The sequence below is a fragment of the Geotrypetes seraphini genome, chromosome 2 (genome assembly GCF_902459505.1).
Source record: "Geotrypetes seraphini chromosome 2, aGeoSer1.1, whole genome shotgun sequence".
Taxonomy (NCBI): Eukaryota; Metazoa; Chordata; class Amphibia; order Gymnophiona; family Dermophiidae; genus Geotrypetes; species Geotrypetes seraphini.
In genome coordinates, this window is record NC_047085.1 from 421,615,105 (window position 1) to 421,636,497 (window position 21,393).

Below are 21,393 nucleotides of genomic sequence, written 5' to 3' on the forward strand. Positions count from 1 at the left end.
TCGTTCTAGAAATTCAAATCCAATCCAAATGAAGTTGGATCCCAAACCTCAAGGAGATTTTGTAGAACAAGTAAACCAAATCTATTGTCATGTTGAGAATTCCTCTCCAAACAGTAACAGGATGTGAATATGTTGTTCAAAATCCACGTTCCAACCTTGTAAATCTATTCCATTAAGGTTGTCTGATGTTATGGCTTTGACATTATGAGTTTAATTTTAGAAAGCATGGTGAGACCCCATCTGGAATACTGTGTACAGTTCTGGAGGCCGCATTATCAAAAAGATCTGCGGAGAGTTGAGTCGGTTCAGCGAATGGCCACCAGGATGGTCTCAGGTCTCAAGGATCTCCCGTATGAGGAACGACTGGGTAAGTTGCAGCTGTACTCACTCGAGGAACGCAGAGAGAGGGGAGACATGATCGAGACGTTCAAATATGTCACATGCCATATCGAGGTGGAAGAGGATCTCTTTTTCCTTAAAGGACCCACGGCAACAAGAGGGCGTCCGTTGAAAATCAGGGGTGGGAAATTTCATGGCGACACCAGAAAATATTTCTTCACCGAAAGGGTGGTTGATTGCTGGAATAATCTTCCACAACAGGTAATTGAGGCCAGCAGCATGCCAGATTTTAAGAAAAGATGGGATTGGCATGTGGGATTTCTTCATGGAGGTAGTTAGGGGGTGGGCCATTAGTGTGGGCAGACTAGATGGGCTGTGGCTCTTTTCTGCCGTCATGTTCTATGTTTCTATGTTTCCATGTCTAAAGCATGCTTCACACAGAGAAAATAGTTCTTATAAATTGCACAGGAGGTATTCAATGTATTAACAAAGGAGAAAGCAACAGATAATAACCAAAATGACCTATCCAGTAAGATATTAGTGTTGCCAGTGTCTATCACCCTTTCCATTAAAAAAAACAAACAAACCAAAAAACAAGTTTCCTAAGTCTATCTCCCTACAGCTTCACATTAAGTTCCCTTGATCTACAGACCTTTGGAAATACAAGTAGTACTTTTCTGTTTCCTCACATCTTACTGGCACATTTTTCTTTTTAATTATTCAAATGATATTTCAACCTTACTGGCACATTTTTCTTTTTAATTATTCAGATGATATTTCAAACATTCAGTAAGACCTGCATACTTGGGGGGTATAGTCTGGATGAAATGAGGCAGACTTCTGATGTACCCATATACTTTAAAAATAACATATACTGTATACATGAATATAATACAAGCACACATTTACCCTTGCCTCAGTTCAAGTATAATTCAGGATTGTTACTAATTTGTAGGTCTTTATTTTGTATTGTGTGAAGATCTGTCCATATTCTGTATGTTTTTCCAAGATGTAGGATTATAAGAGCATGTAATTCCTTTTTAGAGATCAACAGCAGTCCTGCTTGTACTAATTTCCCAACAGTAAGTATATTTGTGCTCTAGAGCCCAGTGTACTATTTTAATGTTGTCTTTTTATAGGAGAGTTTGTTGCAGATTGGGTTGTTATGGTATGTTTATTAAAATTTAATAGTCAGCTCAAACTAGCAACAGATTCAAGTGTTTTCAATGCATGCAATACAATCTTAGAGGCAAAAACACAGTAAAAACCTTTTTAAGTATACTGTATTAGAATCAAGAAGCTGGCAAAAGAATCAGTTGGACTGCTAGATGACTGAGGAGTAAGGGGCCCTCAGGGAAAGCAAGGCCATAGTGGAGAGATTAAAGGAATTTTTTGCTTCAGTCTTCACCAAGGAAGATGTGGGGGAGATACTAGTGCCATGAATAGTATTCAGTGCTGATGAGTCAGAGAAACTGAAACAAATCTTTGTAAAACTGGAAGATGCAATGAGACAATTTGACAAATTGAAGAGTAGCAGATCACAGGATCAGATGGTATACATCCCAGAGTACTGACAGAATTGAAAAATCCAGCATGATTCTGAAAGACTGGAGAGTGGCTGATGTAACACCAATTTTTAAAAAGGGTTCCAGAGGTGACTGGGAAATTATAAATGGGTGAGTAATGTCGGAGCTGGACTATTATACAAAACAAGATTACAGACCATATACATAAGCACAAATTAATGAGACAAAGCCAACATGGATTTAGTCAAGGGAAATCTTGCCTCAATCTACTATATTTCTTCAAAGGGGCGAATAAACATGTGGCTATGTAGTAAGATTTATGGTTAACTAATCAGTTATATAAACAAATACGTGCCTGTTACTTTTCTAGGGAAGACCATAATATTTCATCCAGGTTCAGCAAGCTTTGCCTACTTACACGACACAGAGACCCAGGCTATGAGAAATACTTTATTATGAAAATAGAAAAATATAATTCATAAGCCAGCAGCAATAACTAATTATTGTTCACATAATATCCGAATACATATATGAAACTCAGTACATAATTATCACACCACACTTGTTAGATAAATGAGTAAAACTAATTCTTACACTCTAAATAATTCCTTCTAATAATAATTCCTGAATAGCAGCAACTAAAAATATAGCTTACCACCGCAGGTGCTTCACTTCCTTATCCCAAAACAATAGGATTCCCTCTCTAACCCAGCTGTAAAGACATATAATTCCTTATTCTCACCATCCAATTAGGCCGTGGCACTAAATCAGGTGAAAGGAAGACGTCTTTTCTCAGCTTAGCAGATATAGAAATTCTTCTGTTGAGGGACAGTCCGTCAGCAACTGGAGAAGCTGTAAATTAGGTTGGCAGCAAAGGTTTCCTTTATGTGATGGAACCCAGATCTGTATAAAGTCCGGTTCTCTCTCTCAGACAGAGGGTCACAAGAGGTAACTTTCCAGGTCTTAATTATTATCGAAGATGTGCAGAGAAAACCTATGATAAAATGCAAGTTCCCTCATATCCCAACACAAACTAAATTAATAATTAGGCACATTCCACTTGATTCATCAGATGACCTCTCCGGACCAATCCAGAAACATAACTTAGAAGAATAGCCTTTCTGTATAGAGTCTTGCTCAGGCCGTGAAACAAAGGCGCCTTCGTTAGATAAGAAGCACATGAGCCATGACTCCCCCAAGATTCACACAGGCTGAGCATGTAGGGATAGCTGGATGTCCTTGACTAGAATACAGTTCTGGTACATACCAAGAATGCATCAGGCATCATAACAGCAAAGATATTTTCTTCTTTCTCTTCTTGCATTCATGGTTCATGCTGGAAAGATTTCTTGCAAACAATGGTTCAGGCTTGATGATGTCAGAGAGGCCTAACCTTCAGGTGCAAATAAGGAAACACCTCTACAGATAAAGGTGAGCCAGTTTATATAGTATATTTGGATTTTCAAAAAGCATTTGACAAAGTACCTCATGAATGAGGAGATTAGAAAGTCATATCCTATTATGGATTAAAAACTGGTTAAAAGCTAGAAAACGGATAGTAGGGTTTGATGGTCTATATTCATAATGGAGAAGGGTAGAAAGTGGGGTTTCCCATGGGTCTGTTCTGGGACTGCTACTTTTTAACATTTTTGTCAATGATCTAGAAATGGGAATAACTAGAGAGATCATTAAATTTGCTGGAATAATCTATGATCAGCACAGTTTTAAGTTGGTAAGTTTTATTATTGTTTTGAAGGATTTTTACATCTTTGGCTTCTGTTATTAAGTTTGATATCCTTTAAAACAAGCTTTTAATAAATATGTCCCTTGATTCACTGCTTACAAATTTTTGATGGAACACTTGCTTTATTATATTGATTGTTTTACATTGCCTTTAGAGTTTCTAAGATTGTATTTTTTTTTTGTTTTTGAATTATGAAGTTGTATACAATCTATTTATAGAGGTTGCCAACCCAGGTCACAAGTATCTGGCAAGATCCCAAAGAGTGAAATAGTCTCCCAGTGGAAGTGGTAGAGATGAGGACTGTGTCTGAATTCAAGAAAGTGTGGGAAAGGCACATGGAATCCCTTAGGGTGAGGAGGAGATAGTGGAAGCTGCTAAAGGGCACACAAGATTGACCATTTGGCCTTTATCTGCTGTCATGTTTCTATCTTATGCAGATTATCCCAGGAATAAGCAGTGGAGTTTTCCTTTAGGAAGTTATCCAACCCTTTTTTAAACTCTGCTAACCTAACTGTTTTTACTATATTCTCTGGCAACAAATTCCAGAGTTTAAATACACGTTGAGTGAAGAAATATTTTCTCTGGTTTGTTTTAAATCTACTGTACAGTAACTTCATTGCTTGCCCCCCTCCCACTTATATCTGGATATTACCCAAGACACAGTATTTTGCCTAAAACTCAAACAGTCTGCCATTTGAAATTAAAATAGAACCCTTCTATACTACATGTAAAAAGTTAATAAAAACATAGCTTTTTAGGGAAGAAGCGATGTCAAGGGAAAGATGGCAGCATAGTTTCTGTGCTCCATCTCTGGCCATAGCAAACCCCTACAATTGAGCGAATTGGCAGAGGTTCTTGGTTCCTTTACTCAAGGTATAATCAGTGCACATACCCAGAAGGTTTCGATGGTGTTAAGAACAAAATCAGACACAGACCAGGGACTTGTGAAATCCAGAGTGAAAGCAGGGAAGTGTATGCCACATGGCACTGGTCAGACAGGGGAAGATGGTGTGGGCCCGTCGTGTTATCAGGTGGTTCCTACCCCTATGAATGTTGACTCGGAGATGATGATTCAGCGAGTCAGTCCCGAAAGCCGATTTATGGCTTGAGTGGAGGAAGTGAAAACAGATCATTTCAGTTAAGTCCCAGATTAGAGAAGCAATTCAGGAGCTCAAGACAGATCTCCAAGAAATGGGCAACCGAGTGGAGGGGTCTAGATCTGGATGGATGCAGTGGAGGAGGGGCGGTGAGCACGCAGAAGGGTCTGGAGGAGGCAAGATCGGAGTTGGAGGTCCAGACAGATAAGCTCGAGGACTTGCGGGTGCGGGGCCTGCTGGAGTCTGTGGACTACAAAGACATGAAGGAGGTGGTGATAAGACTGGCCCGGTGGTTGTTGCAGGAGGACTCGTTAGATCCTCAGGTGGAGAGAGCTCATCAGGCATTGAGTCCTCATTTCCAGGATCACCCCCGGGACATCGTGGCCTGTTTCCAGAGCTTTGCCCTGAAGGAACGGCTGTTGCAGAGGGCTTGTGCTTTTGGCACAGTAGAGTGGAATGGAGTCTGCATTGAGCTGTTTCAGGTTCTGGCCACAGCCACATTGCAGAGGAGAAGGGCTTTTAGAGAGGTGACTAAAGCCATGAACTGGGCAAATAGCACAGATAGTTACCGTAACAAGTGTTATCCAGAGAAAGCAAGCAGATATTCTCACATATGGGCGACGTCATTCACTGAGCCTCGTATGGACAGAATGAAAAGTGAACTGTCACTTAAGTTTTAAGAAACTTTGCAACTGCCCGCACAGCGCATATGCAAGTGCCTTCTCACCCGACGCCCACTCACGGTACCTCAGTTCCATAAGCAAGCTAAGAAGCTAACCAGGTGAGGTGGGTAGGATATGAGAATATCTGCCTGCTGTCTCCGGATAACACCTGTTACGGTAAGTAACTGTGCTTTATCCTAGGACAAGCAAGCAGCATATTCTCACATATGGGACTCCCTAGTTTACTGCAATGGGATGGAAGGAGAGTTGGCCAAGAAGGAAATAAATTTTATAATACTGCTTGGCCAAAGTGACCTTCTCTTCTGGACAAAGATTCAAGATAGGAGTGAGCATGAGCATGTAAACTGAGGACCAAGTAGCTGCATTATAGATATTCCCCATGGAATCGGGATGGAAGAATGCAACTGAAGTCACAATAGCTGAGATCAGCGAAACTTGACCATCAATTATCCAATCTACTGATGAAGACACCAGACTACAAAACCTTCAGAAAAGAAATTAAAACCCTGCTATTCAAGAAATCCATCAAGACAAACTAACTCCACAGGAAGTATCTTAATCCCCCAAAGTAAACCGCTCAACTATGTAATCTCTTCTGGAATTGTCCAGATAACCTCTAATGTAATCCGCCTTGAACCGCAAGGTAATGGCAGAATAAAAGTCACTAATGTAATGTAATCTTATGTGCTATCAGCGATTCCACAAGTTGCAGTACAATGGAAAAATGGAAAAAAGAAATACAGAATGCAGGGATCACGTGATAGCTAGTTCCTGATCAGATGTCTGTGTGCTGTGACATTTCCATCCCTAGGGATGAACCTGTCATTATAAGTCAGGTGCTAAACCAGTTCCCAGAGGCAGGAAACCAGCTGAAGGTAGAGCCTCAGAGGCTGTAGAGGACAGGGCTGCCTATTCCTGAAGGGAATGAGCCTGATTCTGACCCAGAACCTATTCTTGAACCAGAGCCTGTTAGGAAAGCAACTGTAATATCCCCAGTGAATTGAGAGGGAGCCAGAGAGCAGTGAAACTTGTGCCCCAGCCACTTAAGCTAGGGAGTGGCTTTAACAACTTTAAACAGCTCTCAAAGAGTCTGAAGCAGGCAGCTCAGGAAGACCTGGCAGACAGGACTCTCCTGGTCAGGCAAAGACAAGGCACAAGCCAGGAACCCATGGAGTGGCAGTGCCCTGAAGCTTTGAATACTCCAGAGCTGGAAGTTCCAGAGGAATGTATAGAGATAGCAGAGTTTGCAATGCCTGGAGCTGAGTCCCTGGAACCTATGGAAGTGAGTTTAGCAATTTCCTGCCAGTGATTTAATTTGCTCTTTTTGGATATTTTTGTTGGGACAATTTACAGATGAAGTAGCTACCAAGGAACTGTGTTTGAGAAGGTTTTTTTTTTTTGTTACACAGCAGTGGGGGCTCGGATGAAAGCAGCGCTGGAATTGTGCACAGCACTAATTGAGCTGCTATACACCAGCTGGGACTGAGCTGGTAGGAAGCTGGTGTGGTTTTCTTTTGTTTGCTGCATTGCAAGACAGTGACTTCCAGAATTGGAGAGGGTTCACAGAAGACCTCAGGTAGGGAATTTTGTGGGTTCTTGTTAAAAGCCATTGTTAAAAGTGAACCCAGCAATTCTGTTCCCAGTTCCCAGGGACTGGAGAGTTGCTACAGCCTAGAGAGGCAAAGTTTTGAACTGCATTGCTCTGAAGTTTTTGTTGTTGTTGTTTAAACTGCAAGGGCCTGGTGAAGAGCAGGACTGTGATAACCCAAAGCTCAGGTCTCCATAGAATGGACTGGAATTGTTGGGGGGGGTTTTCTTTTCTTGTTTGGAGCAATATGGAGCTGCCCAGGACATGATTATGAACTTGAGGCTACTTACCTGGGGCAGAGCTTGAGTTTTGCTTGTTGGACTACAAACTGGCTACTATGAACTGTTTGCTTGTTGAGTGAAAGCCATTAAAATAGTTTCATTTCCTTTTTTTTGTGGATTAAACTTACTGCAATGGTCTGAAAGCTTTTTGGTTTCTTATTATTACACCAGAGTCGTGTATTACCGTGTAGGGTCTCCCCCTTTGGGAGCCACGCCAGGGTCGTGCTGCTACCTGTTGGCGGCCCCTGCAGTCTCCTTGCGGGCCCGATTGGTGACAGTGCTCAGCTCCGTGCTACCTGCCCGATTACTCCTGCTATTCTAATGTTTGAACCCTGAAATCCAGCTTTAATAGCAGCTGACTACTTCCTAATTCTAGGGGGAACCTTTCTTGATTTCCTGCTCTCCATGTCCCTCGGTGTTCTTAGCATGCCAGTGGAGACACCGCAGCCTGGAAATGATAAAGATATATCTTCCCGTGCTAAGATGGCGACTACCCAAAACGAAGAGGTCACACCGGGTGTCGCGGAGGACATTATGCAAGTATCTATGCAGCATATGTCGCAATTATTAGATAAGCTAGCAAAATTATACACGTCAATGGAAGATGTTAAAAGTGCGCTTGCAGGCCAAGCCTTCCAGATCCAGCTCTTGGAGGAACGTCTCTCTGTTCATGAAGATCATAAGGTCTTCTCTGAGAGGTGGCTGTGGTCAGTGGAAGAGCAGGTCCGTTTGCTGTTGGATCGAGTGGATGACCACAAAAACAGAAGCCGCCAGAAAAATATTAGAATTATTGGCCTGCCGGAGAGTGTTTCTAACTCAGCTTTGCTTCCTTTTGGTGAGACCTGGCTACCTCAAGCATTGGGCCTCCCAGGAAGTGTGGGACCGTCACAGTGGAGCAAGTGTACTGCGTGGGCCAGTGAAGCGAGCATGATGACAGGGCCAAACTATGAGCAGTACACTAGCAAGGTTTCATAACTACGTTGTCAAGGCAAAGCTCCTGGACTTGTTTAAGAAGTCACGCTCGCTGGAACGCTCTGGGGCTAAGATTCTGCTCTTTCATGATTTTTCTCAGAAAATAGCCAAGCAAAGACAGGGCATGACACCATTGTGCTTGCAATTCCAAAGGGATTAGATTCTCTCTTCAATATTCTACCAAGGTGCGAGTCACACATAACTACTCTTTTACCGTGACTAAGCCAGAGGAGTTACGGCACTTTTTGGAGAATATCCCTTCCCCTTCATCATATTGGAGTTGTGCTCGGCAGCCATGGGCTGCAGTGGGGTGGGCTGGGCTGCAAGGCTCACTCATCACTCTACACACTCTTTTGAAGCTCTCCACTGATACTTTGACTTTTGGTCCCCAACCTATTTTGTTTGATGGAACCATTTGTTTCTCTTTTGGGGGGATTCTGATATTGCTCACTGCCTACCTCAGACAACAATGGGATTATTATGTCATTGATAATGAGTCTTCTGGGTCTCTGATATAACTTACTGGGAAGCTAGCAAAGATTTTCTGCAGGGAAAAATAATTTACTATATGGCCTGCAAGAGTAAAAAGCATGACCAGAAACTTTTAGAGTTAGCTCGAGATTTGCGTACAGCTAGGTGGGGATTGAATCACTTTGGGTACAGAGGCAGACCACCGGCGACACCTAGATATTAAGAGGCAAATTAATGTGGTTCTTAGAGAGCCCAGCGTGATATTCAGCTCTATAAATATAAGTTGCATAGATGGAGAAATAAGGCTGGCAAGTTGTTGGCCTCCCTGGTGTACTGCCTTAGGTGAATTCTCATAAAGGTGGTTAACAAAGCCCAATAAATAAAAATAAATTTTATTCTCAAATGTTTATTGATAACAGACAAAACCATTACTTAAGCCATGCATCTAATGAACAGAACCTGAATATAATCTAATTCTCTATTTAAACTATTAGTAGGATTTGATAGGAACTCAGGCCTTTCTATTCATACACAAACATATCCAATTTTACCTCCACACACGCTTTCATCCCTGAGGCGGCAGCATAGTGCAAAGATGTATTTCGTTTGTTGTCAACAGCATCTATAGCTGCTCTCTCATACTCTCCTTGATCAAGCTTTGCTCCTTTCCATCTCAGAATCATCTGCAGACAGTCTGATCTCCTGAAGTCATCTTCAGAAGGTCGAGTCAAACGAGGATGGAGCGCTCCATCAGAGATCATAATTTGGGGTCCCATGCACAGCATGTGCATAGCCGTCTCATTGTGCACATTTCGTTTGTTTGGATTGCCATCTTTAGTAAACAGGAATGTCCTTTATGAAAGAAAAGAAAAAAAGAAGATGTCATTAATTTCAAAGACTTTCAGAGCTGTGCCAGAGAATTTATTTTCTGGAATACTGTTACTTCTACTACTACTATTTATTATTTCTATAGCGCTGAAAGGCGTACGTAGCACTGTACATTATAACATACAATAGACAGTCCCTGCTCAGAAGGGCTTACAATCTAATTTAGACAGGACATTTCAGGGTTGGGGAGATTATAGCAGGTATAGGTAACCGACAGCAGCAGTAGACAAACACATCAGGGGAATTCTATAAATGGGGTTTAAGAATGCATTTGGGCACATGCTCAATTTGAGCGTACAACTCAGTAATAAGCCCATTAGTGCGAATAACAGAAGAATTCTTTTCAAAGGGCTTAAAGTCATTGCAGGAAAAGTGGAACTATATTGAAAAATAAAACAAAAAATTTTTAAAAGCTCTTTTCTTTCCTACTGAGGTAGATAAATTATTGAATGCTCTTCATATATGTGGGCTAGACTCAAAAGTAATGTAATATTAAATAAAAACAAATGTAAGGAAATACCACTTTAGTAGACTAACTTAATACACTAACGTAACACATTTTTACCAATTTCCAAAGATTAAAACCTCCCTTCCTCAAGTCAGAATAGCTTTAAGTTTGAAGTCAATATAGGCATCCTTCAAAAAAAACTAATCTATGTAAAGCAAAAGCAAAAAATAAAATAAAAAGAACAAATTGTAGTATATACTTCCAGTGCAACAACAAGAGAGAGAAAAGCATAAGAAGATGGCTTGCTGAATTAATTCCAACCCCTATCTGTGCATGTCACTATGTGTAGCTATGATGTCTACATATATCTATAATCTGGAGGGGAGAAAGAGGGGGCAGTTTGAATAGAGTGGTAGTTTGGAAAGCATAATTTAAAAAAAAAAAAAATAACAAACCCACAGTGCAATAATATATCAGACCATTAGATGTCACTGTCAACAGCTTTCAAAGGATGACTAACAGTACCATTGTCAATGGCAAAGGCTGGCAGTATACATTCGGATTCTTTTACAAATCTGTGCTACCAAGCAGTGCATGCTAAATGCCATTTCTGTTCTATTCCTATGGGCGCCTCAGCATTTAGCATGTGCTGCTCAGCAGTGTAGCTTTGTAAAAGCCTGTCACGGTAATCATTAAGAGCTATTTGATTCAATCTGTCAGATTTCACAACAAAGAAAATGAAATATACATTTAAATCACCAAGAAGTAGTTCATCAAGGATGGGGAGTGGGGTGCATGGTGGGGAAGAACATCTTTTCCCACAGAAATGCATTCAGTAAGATTCTAGGGAGATCATTTCTCCAAAACCTTTAATTGGATCTGGCCCATTTTCACATTCAATGTATCTTCACCAGATTATCTCCATGTCAGTTACCTCAAACATTTTCAGTTCCTTATGTTAACTTCTTTCTTTCCAAGATGTTGTTGACTGGAAGGAATAAAAGGCGTGACTTTTAGTCTTCTTGTCTTGTTAGTGCCGATTCCTATCTGCTCCTAAAAATTTAAGGATGACTCCATTTCCCCAGTGTATCAAAGGCTCTCTCCCCTAAGATATAAATTTTATTTATATTATTTATATTTATATGCTACACTTTCCTGACTGGAACAAAGTGCATTGCAATGCTTATCGAAAAATAAATAAATCAATTCTCTCTGCAGAGAAAGGCCCTAATACTGGTGTACGAGCAGACACATGGTAACAATAAAAGGTGGCACGTACCTATCGTGTTTCCCCAAAAATAAGCACTAATCCTAGGATTCGCCAGCAGTTCCCCTTCCCTCCTTCGTGCAGCAGAACCCTTGAGCGAGCACCGCCCTTCCCCCCCCCGAGCACCCACCGTGCAGCCGAACCCCCATCCTTCCCTCCCTCCCTCCCATTCGAACCCCACTGACCGCGAGCGATCCCTAATACATACCTCCCTAAGCAGCATCAGGCCAGCAGCACTCTAAACAGGCTGCTTCGGCCTTGTCCACCTGTGAATTCACTCTGCTGCATTACTGAAACGTGGCAGAGTGAATTCACAGACGGACAAGGCCAAAGCAGCCTGTTTAGAGTGCTGCTGGCTCGACGCTGCTTAGGGAGGTATGTATTAGGGCTCGCTTGCGGTCAGCAGGGTTCAGATGGGAGGGAGGGAAGGATGGGGGGCTCGCTCAAGGGTACTACTGCACAAGGGATGGAAGGATGGAAGTTGGGCAAGGGTACTGCTGCACAAGGGATGGAAGGATAGAAGCTGAGCAAAGGTCCTGCTGCACGAGAGATTGGGGGGGGGGAGGAAAGATGCTGCACATGTGGGGGAGAAAAAAGAAAGAGGAAGAATTGGGGTGAAGGAGAGGAAGGGAGAGATGATCATGTACATACCCTGAAAATAAGACCTAGTGCGTTTTGGGGCCTAAAATTAATATAATACACTGTCTTATTTTCGGGGAAACACGGTAAACACTAACAGAAAGACTTAAGATTAAGGCTGGCCCAGTGGTTCAGTAACTATAAACTGCCATACAGAAGGTGCCCAATTTGATCCTCATGCAGTGAACTTAAGCCACAAAAGTGCAGCACCAGGTATCTTCCAACATAGTGAGAACCTCCTTGGAAGCTTCTGAGTTAGTAAACAGATTTCAGCGCACTTGAACATATCTGACGCTAAGACAATTTTGAAGGTCCCACCTAATGCACTGGAGAAAAAAAAAAATCAGACCTCTTATTCATAATGCTGGCTCTAAGTGCAGACATGTGCAGTCATCTCTTGCACTACCTTATCCATCAAAAAGATTCTATCCAGACAACAGTGTGACTCATATTCCATCACTGAGGACAGGAATGATTTTCATAAGGGGAAGAGCCTGAGACTTATGATAATATAATGTAAACCTAGAGTAGGCCCTAAAGCGAGAGATGGTATCCAGGAGGGCAGGTAAAGACTCCTGCGGGTCAGTTAGTACCAGCAGAAGATCATCAGCATAGGCAAGGGTCTTAACCCTGGCATCAGACAGCGAAACCCCTTTGATATCTGGGGACAGCCAAATCAAGGAAAGAAGCGGCTTCAACATTAAAAGAAAAAGCAATGGGGAAAGGGTACACCCCTGCCTGGTTCCGCGAGCAATGGGAAAGGGAGGAGACTGGACCTTGTTAACCACCAACAAAACACAAGCTGAGGGCTTATGATAAAGAGCTTTAATAGCTTGTAAAAACATGCCCTGCACGCCCAAATGTGAAAGGACCCCAAACAAGAAAGGCCACAGCACTCTATCAAAAGCTTTTTCGGCGTCCAAGCCAACCACCACAGCGTGCACCTCATGACGATGGCAGTAAGCCATAGCTATAAGCAATTTCCTGACATTCAAGACCGATTGACGGCCTCTAACAAAGCCCACCTGCTCCTCCCTTATCAACTATAGAAGAATCGCGGCCAGCCTGGATGCCAAAAGAGTGGAAAACTTGGTAGAGATTAACGGGTGGCCATGTTGTGAAGCAAATTCTAAATGAAGGGATTGTTGCCCTGAGGAAACCCCCAAGGGTGAAACATGTTGGCGTGCTGGTCCCTTGCTGTTTACCACCCAAGCTAAGTACTAAAATATACATAAATGATACACCTTAGCATTGGTGATAACATTACTAATCTCATTTTTGAGTGAAAACCTATTATAGTATGACCCAGTGAAGATTGAATGTGTAAAGCCAGTTGTTATGAAAGCTAGTTGAACAACTGGTGGCATTTCTGAGGGCCGATTGAGCAATCCTAATAGAAGGTTTCACGGAGAGCTGAAAAACATCTTTCCTATATTGGACTTTCTATAAAGTAGCATACGTGTGGTTCGCTCGTGTATCACTGAGTCCAAAGCCAATTGAGAGGTCAACAACCCTAACATACGCCCCTTTATGTTTCCGGACCCGTTTCTCCAAACCTAAAATACCAGCAGCCAACCGTTTATTACGAGCACTGACATATGCAATTATATCTCCCCGGAGCACCATCTTCCCCGCCGACCAAAACAAAAACGGGTCAGAGCGAAGATGGGAATTATTGCGAGCATATTCCTCCCACCTAATGTGGAAGTACTTGGAAAACTGAGGATCCTTATATAAATAAGCGGGAAATCTCCACACACACACCCCCTGTTATCAATAAAAGCGTGGAACTCCAGTTTAATCCATACCATGCAATGATCATACACCTCCCCAGGGCCCACCACCACCGAAGAAATATGGGGGAAAGCCCCCGCTGCACAAAAACATAATCCAAAATGGGAATAAGTACCATGTGCCCTAGAGAGATGCAAGTAATCCCGCTCCCTCGGATGTAATGAGCGCCACGTATGCACAAGGTCAAGAGCGGTAATGAAAGCATAATTGTCATTTTAAAAACATAAATAATACAGAGCAAGGATCAACAAAACCCCCGTCTCCCCTCCCTTTCACAAATATCCCCTCCACTATTGCTACATAGAAAAATCAAGTTAACAGAATACTTTGGGCACACATGGCAAGAATAGTGTTAGGGGAGTGCAACTAGGGCAACTGCCCCCTGGTCAGAGAGTGAGTCCTAAGCCAGCTGGAAGCTAAAGAAGCACAGCCTAAGCTTTGCGGTCCCCAGTTATGTCTAATACCAGCTCTAGAAGGATACATATTTCAAATCTGAAATATTCTAATCACAAAATATAAAATAAATTAATTTTTTTCTACTTTTTGTTGTTTGGTAATTTTATTCTTCAAATCACATTGGTCTCAGGCTTTGGTTTTGGGTTCCTTCTGTCTTCATCGTGGCATGGCTAGATCCTGAAGGTAAAATAGGCGCAAGAGGAGCTGGGGGAGGAGATGCCAAATCTGACACAAGTGCAATTATTTTTAACACAGGAGCAAGACTTTTCACCGCGCCCATGGTAAACCAGTTGCAAATGTCTCCATTCCTGCAGATTTACTGCGGTGACCACGGTTTACTGTGGTAAACAGTCCCCATGTCATTCTCTAGTTCAGAGGCGTACCTCTTTGTGCATTTCTGCCATGTAGGAATTTACAGTAAATATTTCTATCATATCTCTCCCCTCTCTCATCTTTCCTAAGATATATATTGAGATTTTGAAGTCTATCCCCATATGCTTCATGACAAATGACTACTGATCATTTAACAGTTGCTCCTGTTTATTGCATATACTCTAATATAAACTTGGGAGGGGGGGGGTTTGACCAAAAAAGTGAAACAAAATTAGATCTCTGTTTATATGTGAGCCTTCCCCCATGGTGTCCAGCATTCTTTCCTTATCCCCTCATGATGCCCATCATGCTATCCCTATATGAAAAGAGCTCCCCTTCCAGAGCCAATTTTTTAAGTGCTGATAGGTGCCTTAAAATAATTTTAAAATGTGTTTTAAACTGCGGTTTTCACTTAAGCATCGATAGGGCGCCTATGAGTGTCATTTATAGAACATGGGCTTATGTAAATAAATGGGAAAAAAAAATGGATGCAGGCATAGAGGAAAAAGAGAAACCTAATGCCTCCTCCTTGGAAAATCGTAGTGAAAGAAAAATGAAAATCACTGTGAGCAGAGGTGTCTGATAGATGAGTATCAAAATGGATCAAGATCATCAAGAAGATCTAACAAAACATGCTGCATTAACTGAAGACCTTAAATTCGTATGCTCCAATAATAAATTGAAAGTAACAGCTAAAGCATGAAAATAGATGAGAGATCAAAATAAATTTAGCAAGAACTCAAAAAAACACCAAATGGAGCTTTTGCAAAAAAAAAAAAAAAAAAATTAAACACATATTTGAATTAGCTTAATTATAAACAGCATGTTTCAAAGGCCCTGAAAAAGTTGGTTTTGTTTTTCAATACAAGCAAACAGTGCCTGAAAATAAGGGTCAAAGATCATAGAAGTTTCTGTGTGATAATGGCATATAGTACATTAACATCCAAATATGGTAGCTCTTCAAGTTGTTCATTTGCATTTTTATAAGGAAATTATTTGATTGCGATGGTCCTTGGTGGCATTGCCACTACCAATTCAATAAATTTGAACCAGCAACCTCATCACTGTAGAAATCACACCAGATAGGTTTGCAATGCTAGTCACAGGTGGGTTCAGGTTCCCAAGCCCGCAGTCTTGGTTTCTTTGTCGAGGTTACAAAGCCTTAAGTGGTTCCCAAGCCAATGATTAGGCAAGTGCATTTACTCCACAGCTCCTCAGTATCTCTCCCCACATATCCCCCTGAGCACTCCACTTATCAGATAAGTCTCTCTTATCTGTACCCTTCTTCTCTATGGCCAACTCCAAACTCTGTCCCTTCTACTTTGCTGCACTGTATGTCTGGAACAAACTGCCTGACTCGGTATGTCAAGCTCTGTCTCTGGCAGTGTTCAAGTCCAGACTCAAAGCCCACTTCTTTGAAGATGTTTTCAATTTCAAACTCCAACCCACCTTCTAAGCACCAATGTCTGTCTTGTTATTCCCTCTGCAGTTCCCCCACATGAGCACTATGATTGTAAGCTCTTTTGAGCAGGGACTGTCTATTCTTCGTTTTGATTTACAGTACTGCGTATGTCTAGTAGCACTATAGAAATAATTAGCAGTAGTAGTAACTTAAACTTGGTTCCCAAGCTTAAATTGGGTATCTTCTATTGGTTCCCAAGCCGAAGATTTTACTGTGTTTATTCCTTCATTGCATTTTATTTAATTTACAAGTTATATTTGCCAAAATAGTTTCTGAAAACTGATATTGTCGCCCAGATGATGTAACTGATGGTGCAGAGAGCAAGGAAATGAGATGTTGTTCCAGTATCCATCAAATGTCTTATCTTTCTGGCCAGTAAAATGAATTAGCAGGGCCACATATGTGCATAAACTTTATCAAGGCATCATTTTCTTCCATTGATACTTCAACAATGTTGCCAGTCCACCATCTGTTATCGTAAATGCAAACAATATAATAACTGGGGAACAGTTGTAATATTCTCAAGTCCGGCATTTTAGTGTCCATCCGGCCATGAAGTATGTAATATCATTTGACACTTTACTCACGAATGATGTTTGAGTCGAGTGGTATAAAATGATGATGTTCTCTACTTTCAGCTATTTGCTGCTTTCTTGTCATCTTTCTTCTTGAAATTTCTTGTTTTCATCATCAATTTCTTTTTTGCAAGCAAACATGTATTTAATTCCATATATGTTCTTGTCACAGAAATTGAATAGACCTTTTGGTGTCAATATTTGGTTATTTGATGGTCTTTGAAGGCTAGCTTTAGCTGCCATCTTTTTGTTGTTCCATCAATTTTGTCGCTTCAATATTGAAATTGCTTTTATAATTGCACAGGTTGAGAACATTTTTGTCTTCAAAATATCAGCCAGCTTTTGAATAAATACATGAACGGATATTGAGTCATGTTGCATGTGATCTGTGATGATACAAATGTTTATGACTTGTATGGTATGAGTTTCATCAATTTAGTAAGCAACAAAGGGATGTAATGTAGCTTGTGAATTTTCCCCAATGAAAATCTTGTGCCATATCTTGTACAACAAAAGAACAATTCTCAGCAAAATCCATCAGAACGATCAATTCACTTTCTTCTAAATTGGCTTTCAAGGAATTCAAGTATTCACTTTGATACTTTGAAATGAAGTGGTGACTTGTCAGCTTCCAAAGTTTGTTTGCAAGTTTGCCAATAAAATCATCCAATATTAGTTTGCTTGTTTCTAGTGTTTCGTGATCAGTATAGATCCACTGTTTGAATTCAATTGATTCATCCTGATCCTAATCCTTGAATGTTTCTTCCAAATAAACTGTTTAGTGCTTCCCTGCCGGGACAGATTTGGCATCTTTGTAGCATGCAATCTTTGTAGTTCAAATTGTAAACTGTTTTTTCAACAAGCACCTTGTAGTAGTCTGATATTTGCGCCTTACAACATGATTTTGATATTATGATGTACTGCATAATGCAAATGTAGACAGAATGATTGCTTGATCCCTATCCTGACTGATAAAAGCTGAACGCAAGGATACTGGACATATTGATAAAAGAAAAACACCAAAATGACATTGATCATTAAGGTGTCAGTCCCAAGGGATTACTCTGTGAATCATGTGGAGAAAGAGAAGATCAAGTACCAAGAAATGCAGTCAGAGACCAAGAAAATGTGGTACACAAATATTTCCTATGGTTTTGGGTGCCACAATCTTCATAAAAAAGAATTTCCAAACAGACCTTGATAGGTTGCCTTAAAATGTTACATAGTATGAACTCCAGCAATCCATGGCGATGATGACAGCGTCTCATTGTTATAAAGCTTTGAAGAAATGGGGATAGAAAAGATTGTGAAGATCATGGGGAAAGATGAATAGTGCAAAGAACAGGTAGATCCTTAAGGATACCTTGTATGTGCCATACACCCGAGACTGAGGAGGAAAGTCACCTTACAGTAAGACAGCGATCCTAAGAATAAAGCAAAGGCAATAATGGAATGGTTCAACAAAATGAAAGTGAACATACTTGAATGGCCTCGTCAAAACTCAGAACTGAAAAGAAAATTTATGGAAAGACTTGAAGACTGCAGTCCAGATGATCCCTAGCCAACTCCATATAGCTTGAGCTTTCTGTCAATCAGAAAAAGCAAATACTACCCCATTCCACTGTGCAAAGCTAGTAAATACTGTATCTATCCTAAATGACTCATAGATGATACTGCTGCAAAAGGTACTTTCACAAGTAATTGCTAAGTCTTCATATACTTCTTGATTCAACCAATAAAGACTTCTTGATTTCTTAATCTCAAAGAGGGCTAGCCTAAAGGGTTGAGAAGCCAGAGTACAAATCCCACAGATGCTCCTTGTTCTCTTGGGCAAGTCACTTAACACTCCATTGTCTGAGGTACAAACTTAGATCGTAAACTTATGTAGACAGGATGATACTTATTGTACCTGAATAAAACTCATTTTGAGCTACTACTGAAAGAGATATGAGCTAAAAATTCAATCCTTTTTAACATACGGTTATATTTTTTCTCATTAAATGCATAGATCATGTTGTATAGCAGTGAAAAAGTCCTACATTAATGCATTTTGAATTGTATTAAGACAGCAGAATGTGAAAAATGTACAAAGGTGAAAGCTTTTGCAAAGCTTGTGTTATTAAAAGAGATGCTTTAGAAATAATCCATAATCCCCTATTTCTACACTGGTCACAAGGTATAGTAAATCCATCTTTGAACAAAAGAGAAAAGCAAGCAAGTTATGCAGCCACACATTTCAATAACAAACATATATAGACAAATATACCTTCTTATAAACTATCAAGATGTCACATGTTGCTTTCTCTTTTGTATTAAAATGTGATCAGCCTATATTTTAAGAACCAACCACAAATCTTTCAAACTGCCTTGTCACATGATGTTTTCTCCCTACCATAGATTCAATGTAGCAACTAAATTTCAATCAGTAAAACGTATACAATAGCAGCAGAAACAAATGTTTGAATTAATCCATCATATGAATAAGGAATTAAGGACCACAAAGCATAAATCCATATTAAGAACATTAATCCAAATTTATTATTTATGTACCATCCAAAAAGGATGGCAGGTGCAAGGTATCCTTAAGGATCTGCCTGTTCTTTGCACTAGCCATATTTCCCCCTGATCTTCACAATCTTTTCTATTCCCATTTCTTCAAAGCTTCATCACAACACGATGCTGTCATCACCATGGATTGCTGGAGTATTGCATTCAATTCGTGTCGCCTTATCACAAAAAGAAATAGCAGAACTAGAAAAGGTTCAAAGAAGAGTGACAAAGATGATAAAGGGGATGGAGTTCTTCTTGTATGAGGAAAGACTAAAGAAGTTAGGGCTCTTCAGCTTGAAAAAGAAACAGCTGAGGGGAGATATGACTGAAGTCTACAAAATCCTTAGTGGTATAGAAAGAGTACAAGTGGATCAATTTTTTACTCTCAAAATTACAAAGACTAGGGGATGCTCAAAGTTACAGTGAAATACTTTTAAAACAAATTCACTCAGAGAATAGTTAAGCTCTGGAATGTGATGCAGAGGTTGTGGTAAGAGCGGTTAACGTAGCTGGTTTAAAGAAAGGTCTGGACAATTTGCTGGAGGAAAAGTCCATAGCCACTGCTTGCCCTGGATTGGTGGAATGGAATGTTGCTACTATTCAGGTTTTTGCCAGGTACTAGTGACCTGGATTGGCCACCGTGAAAACAGGCTACTGGGCTAGATGGACCACTGATCTGACCCAGTAAGGCTATTCTTATGTTATTATATCCCAGAACTTATGACTATTCATAAAAATTAGGACTGCACGTTACAGTTAACTGATTAATATGTTATTAAATCATGATTTTAAAAAAATCATGTTGCAGCATCTCCTGTTTCTTCCAAACATCTCTTATGTCCTCTTCAACTTTCAACTCCCATTCTCACCAGAATCTGGCGCTTGTCCTCCCACCCATGATTCAATATCAACCACCTCTTTGCCACGCCACTCTACCTTAAAGGTCGTCTTTCTTCTGCTGGTCTCTAGCAGCAGCATTGCACACTAGCTGCCTGCGGTCTGGTCCAAAGTTTTCCCTCCGATCCATATAGAAACAGGAAGTAATAGATACCTCGTATAAGAGGCAGCAAGTTAGGCAATAGGGAAAGCTTCAGAGAAGAGCGAAGCAGCGTATGTGCAATGTTGCTACTGATGAGGATCAACAGAAGACAATCTTTAAGGTAGACCAGAAAGGGGTGTCAGACACAGAACCCCAGGTGGAAGGGGGAGGGGAATGAGCTGCAGACCCACGAGCAAAACTGGAGGAAGCCACCAGTGGAAGCTATGGTTAAGATGGTCAGCTCTAACAGCCAGGAGAAAATTTGGTGCTGCTCACCAATAAGTTTGTGTCACTACTCATGGGGATGGAGGGGAGAGAGGAAGGGAAGAAAGAGATAATGGACTTGAAGGAAGAGGAGAGATGTTGGATTTGGCAGTGAGTTGGATTTGGTAGTGAGTGAGAGGGAGATTATCAGTCTTTTAGGGAAGGAAAGAGGGATGGGATTTACATATTTCTATGATTGTAATCAAAGTGGTTTATATAATATATAAAGGTACTTATTTTGTACTAGGCAATGGAAGGTTAATTGACTTGCCCAGTGTCACAAGGAGTAGTGGTGAGAAATCAAAAAATAAATGAATAAATAAAATACCTCATATATTACCCACATATTTTCTTAAAATATACAGGCTAGTGATAGGTCCACATTACTGTCTTTGAATGTCACATCCACAGATTATAGTTATTCATTCATATAGAATATTGCCTCAACATCCCCAATCCTAGCTGAACTCGGAAACAGCAGACCCAACCTAGGGACTAAACTAAGTACCATTTGAATGGCAATATAAAGCCCTGTTTTGGGATTTGTGAATATTGGGGGGGGGGGGGGTTAAGTTAACAAGAGTAGCCCTTTACCTCAAGGCCTTCCACTCAAAGAGTCATGCTGTAAGCCCATGTTCCGGGTCCTCTAGGGCAACTGGACTCTGTTAGAGAAGATATGGATGAGACACCTGTCTCTTTGTAACTGAATTAGCCCCATGTACCTGGGCCGAGACAGCCAATTTGGGCCAACCAGGATTACTAATCCCGGGTGGCTTGCAATTCTGAAAATGACCCAGCCTATCATGTGCTGGGGGGGAGGGGGAGGGGGGGAAGGAATACATACAATAGACCCTTTTCCGGCCACAGTTGTACTAGAGAGTCCATTCCAGTGCTTCTGGGCTCTCATCTTCAGTTGAAGAAATGCAATATTTTCTTGT

The 21,393-nt window shown here is 40.9% G+C and overlaps 1 protein-coding gene across 8 annotated transcripts in view; it reads right to left on the bottom strand.

The window, feature by feature from the left end:
• ANKIB1 (ankyrin repeat and IBR domain containing 1) overlaps positions 1 to 21,393 on the bottom strand; it is a 280,095-nt gene that overhangs the window by 202,226 nt on the left and 56,476 nt on the right. For 7 of the 8 annotated variants that reach the window (XM_033931149.1, XM_033931147.1, XM_033931152.1 and 4 more), the window contains exon 3: positions 9,253 to 9,553. In XM_033931149.1, the coding sequence (XP_033787040.1) occupies positions 9,253 to 9,553 (301 nt within the window). Of the gene's footprint in view, positions 1 to 9,252; positions 9,554 to 10,971; positions 11,026 to 21,393 lie in introns of all 8 variants that reach the window. The other variant, XM_033931155.1, reaches the window with a different exon arrangement.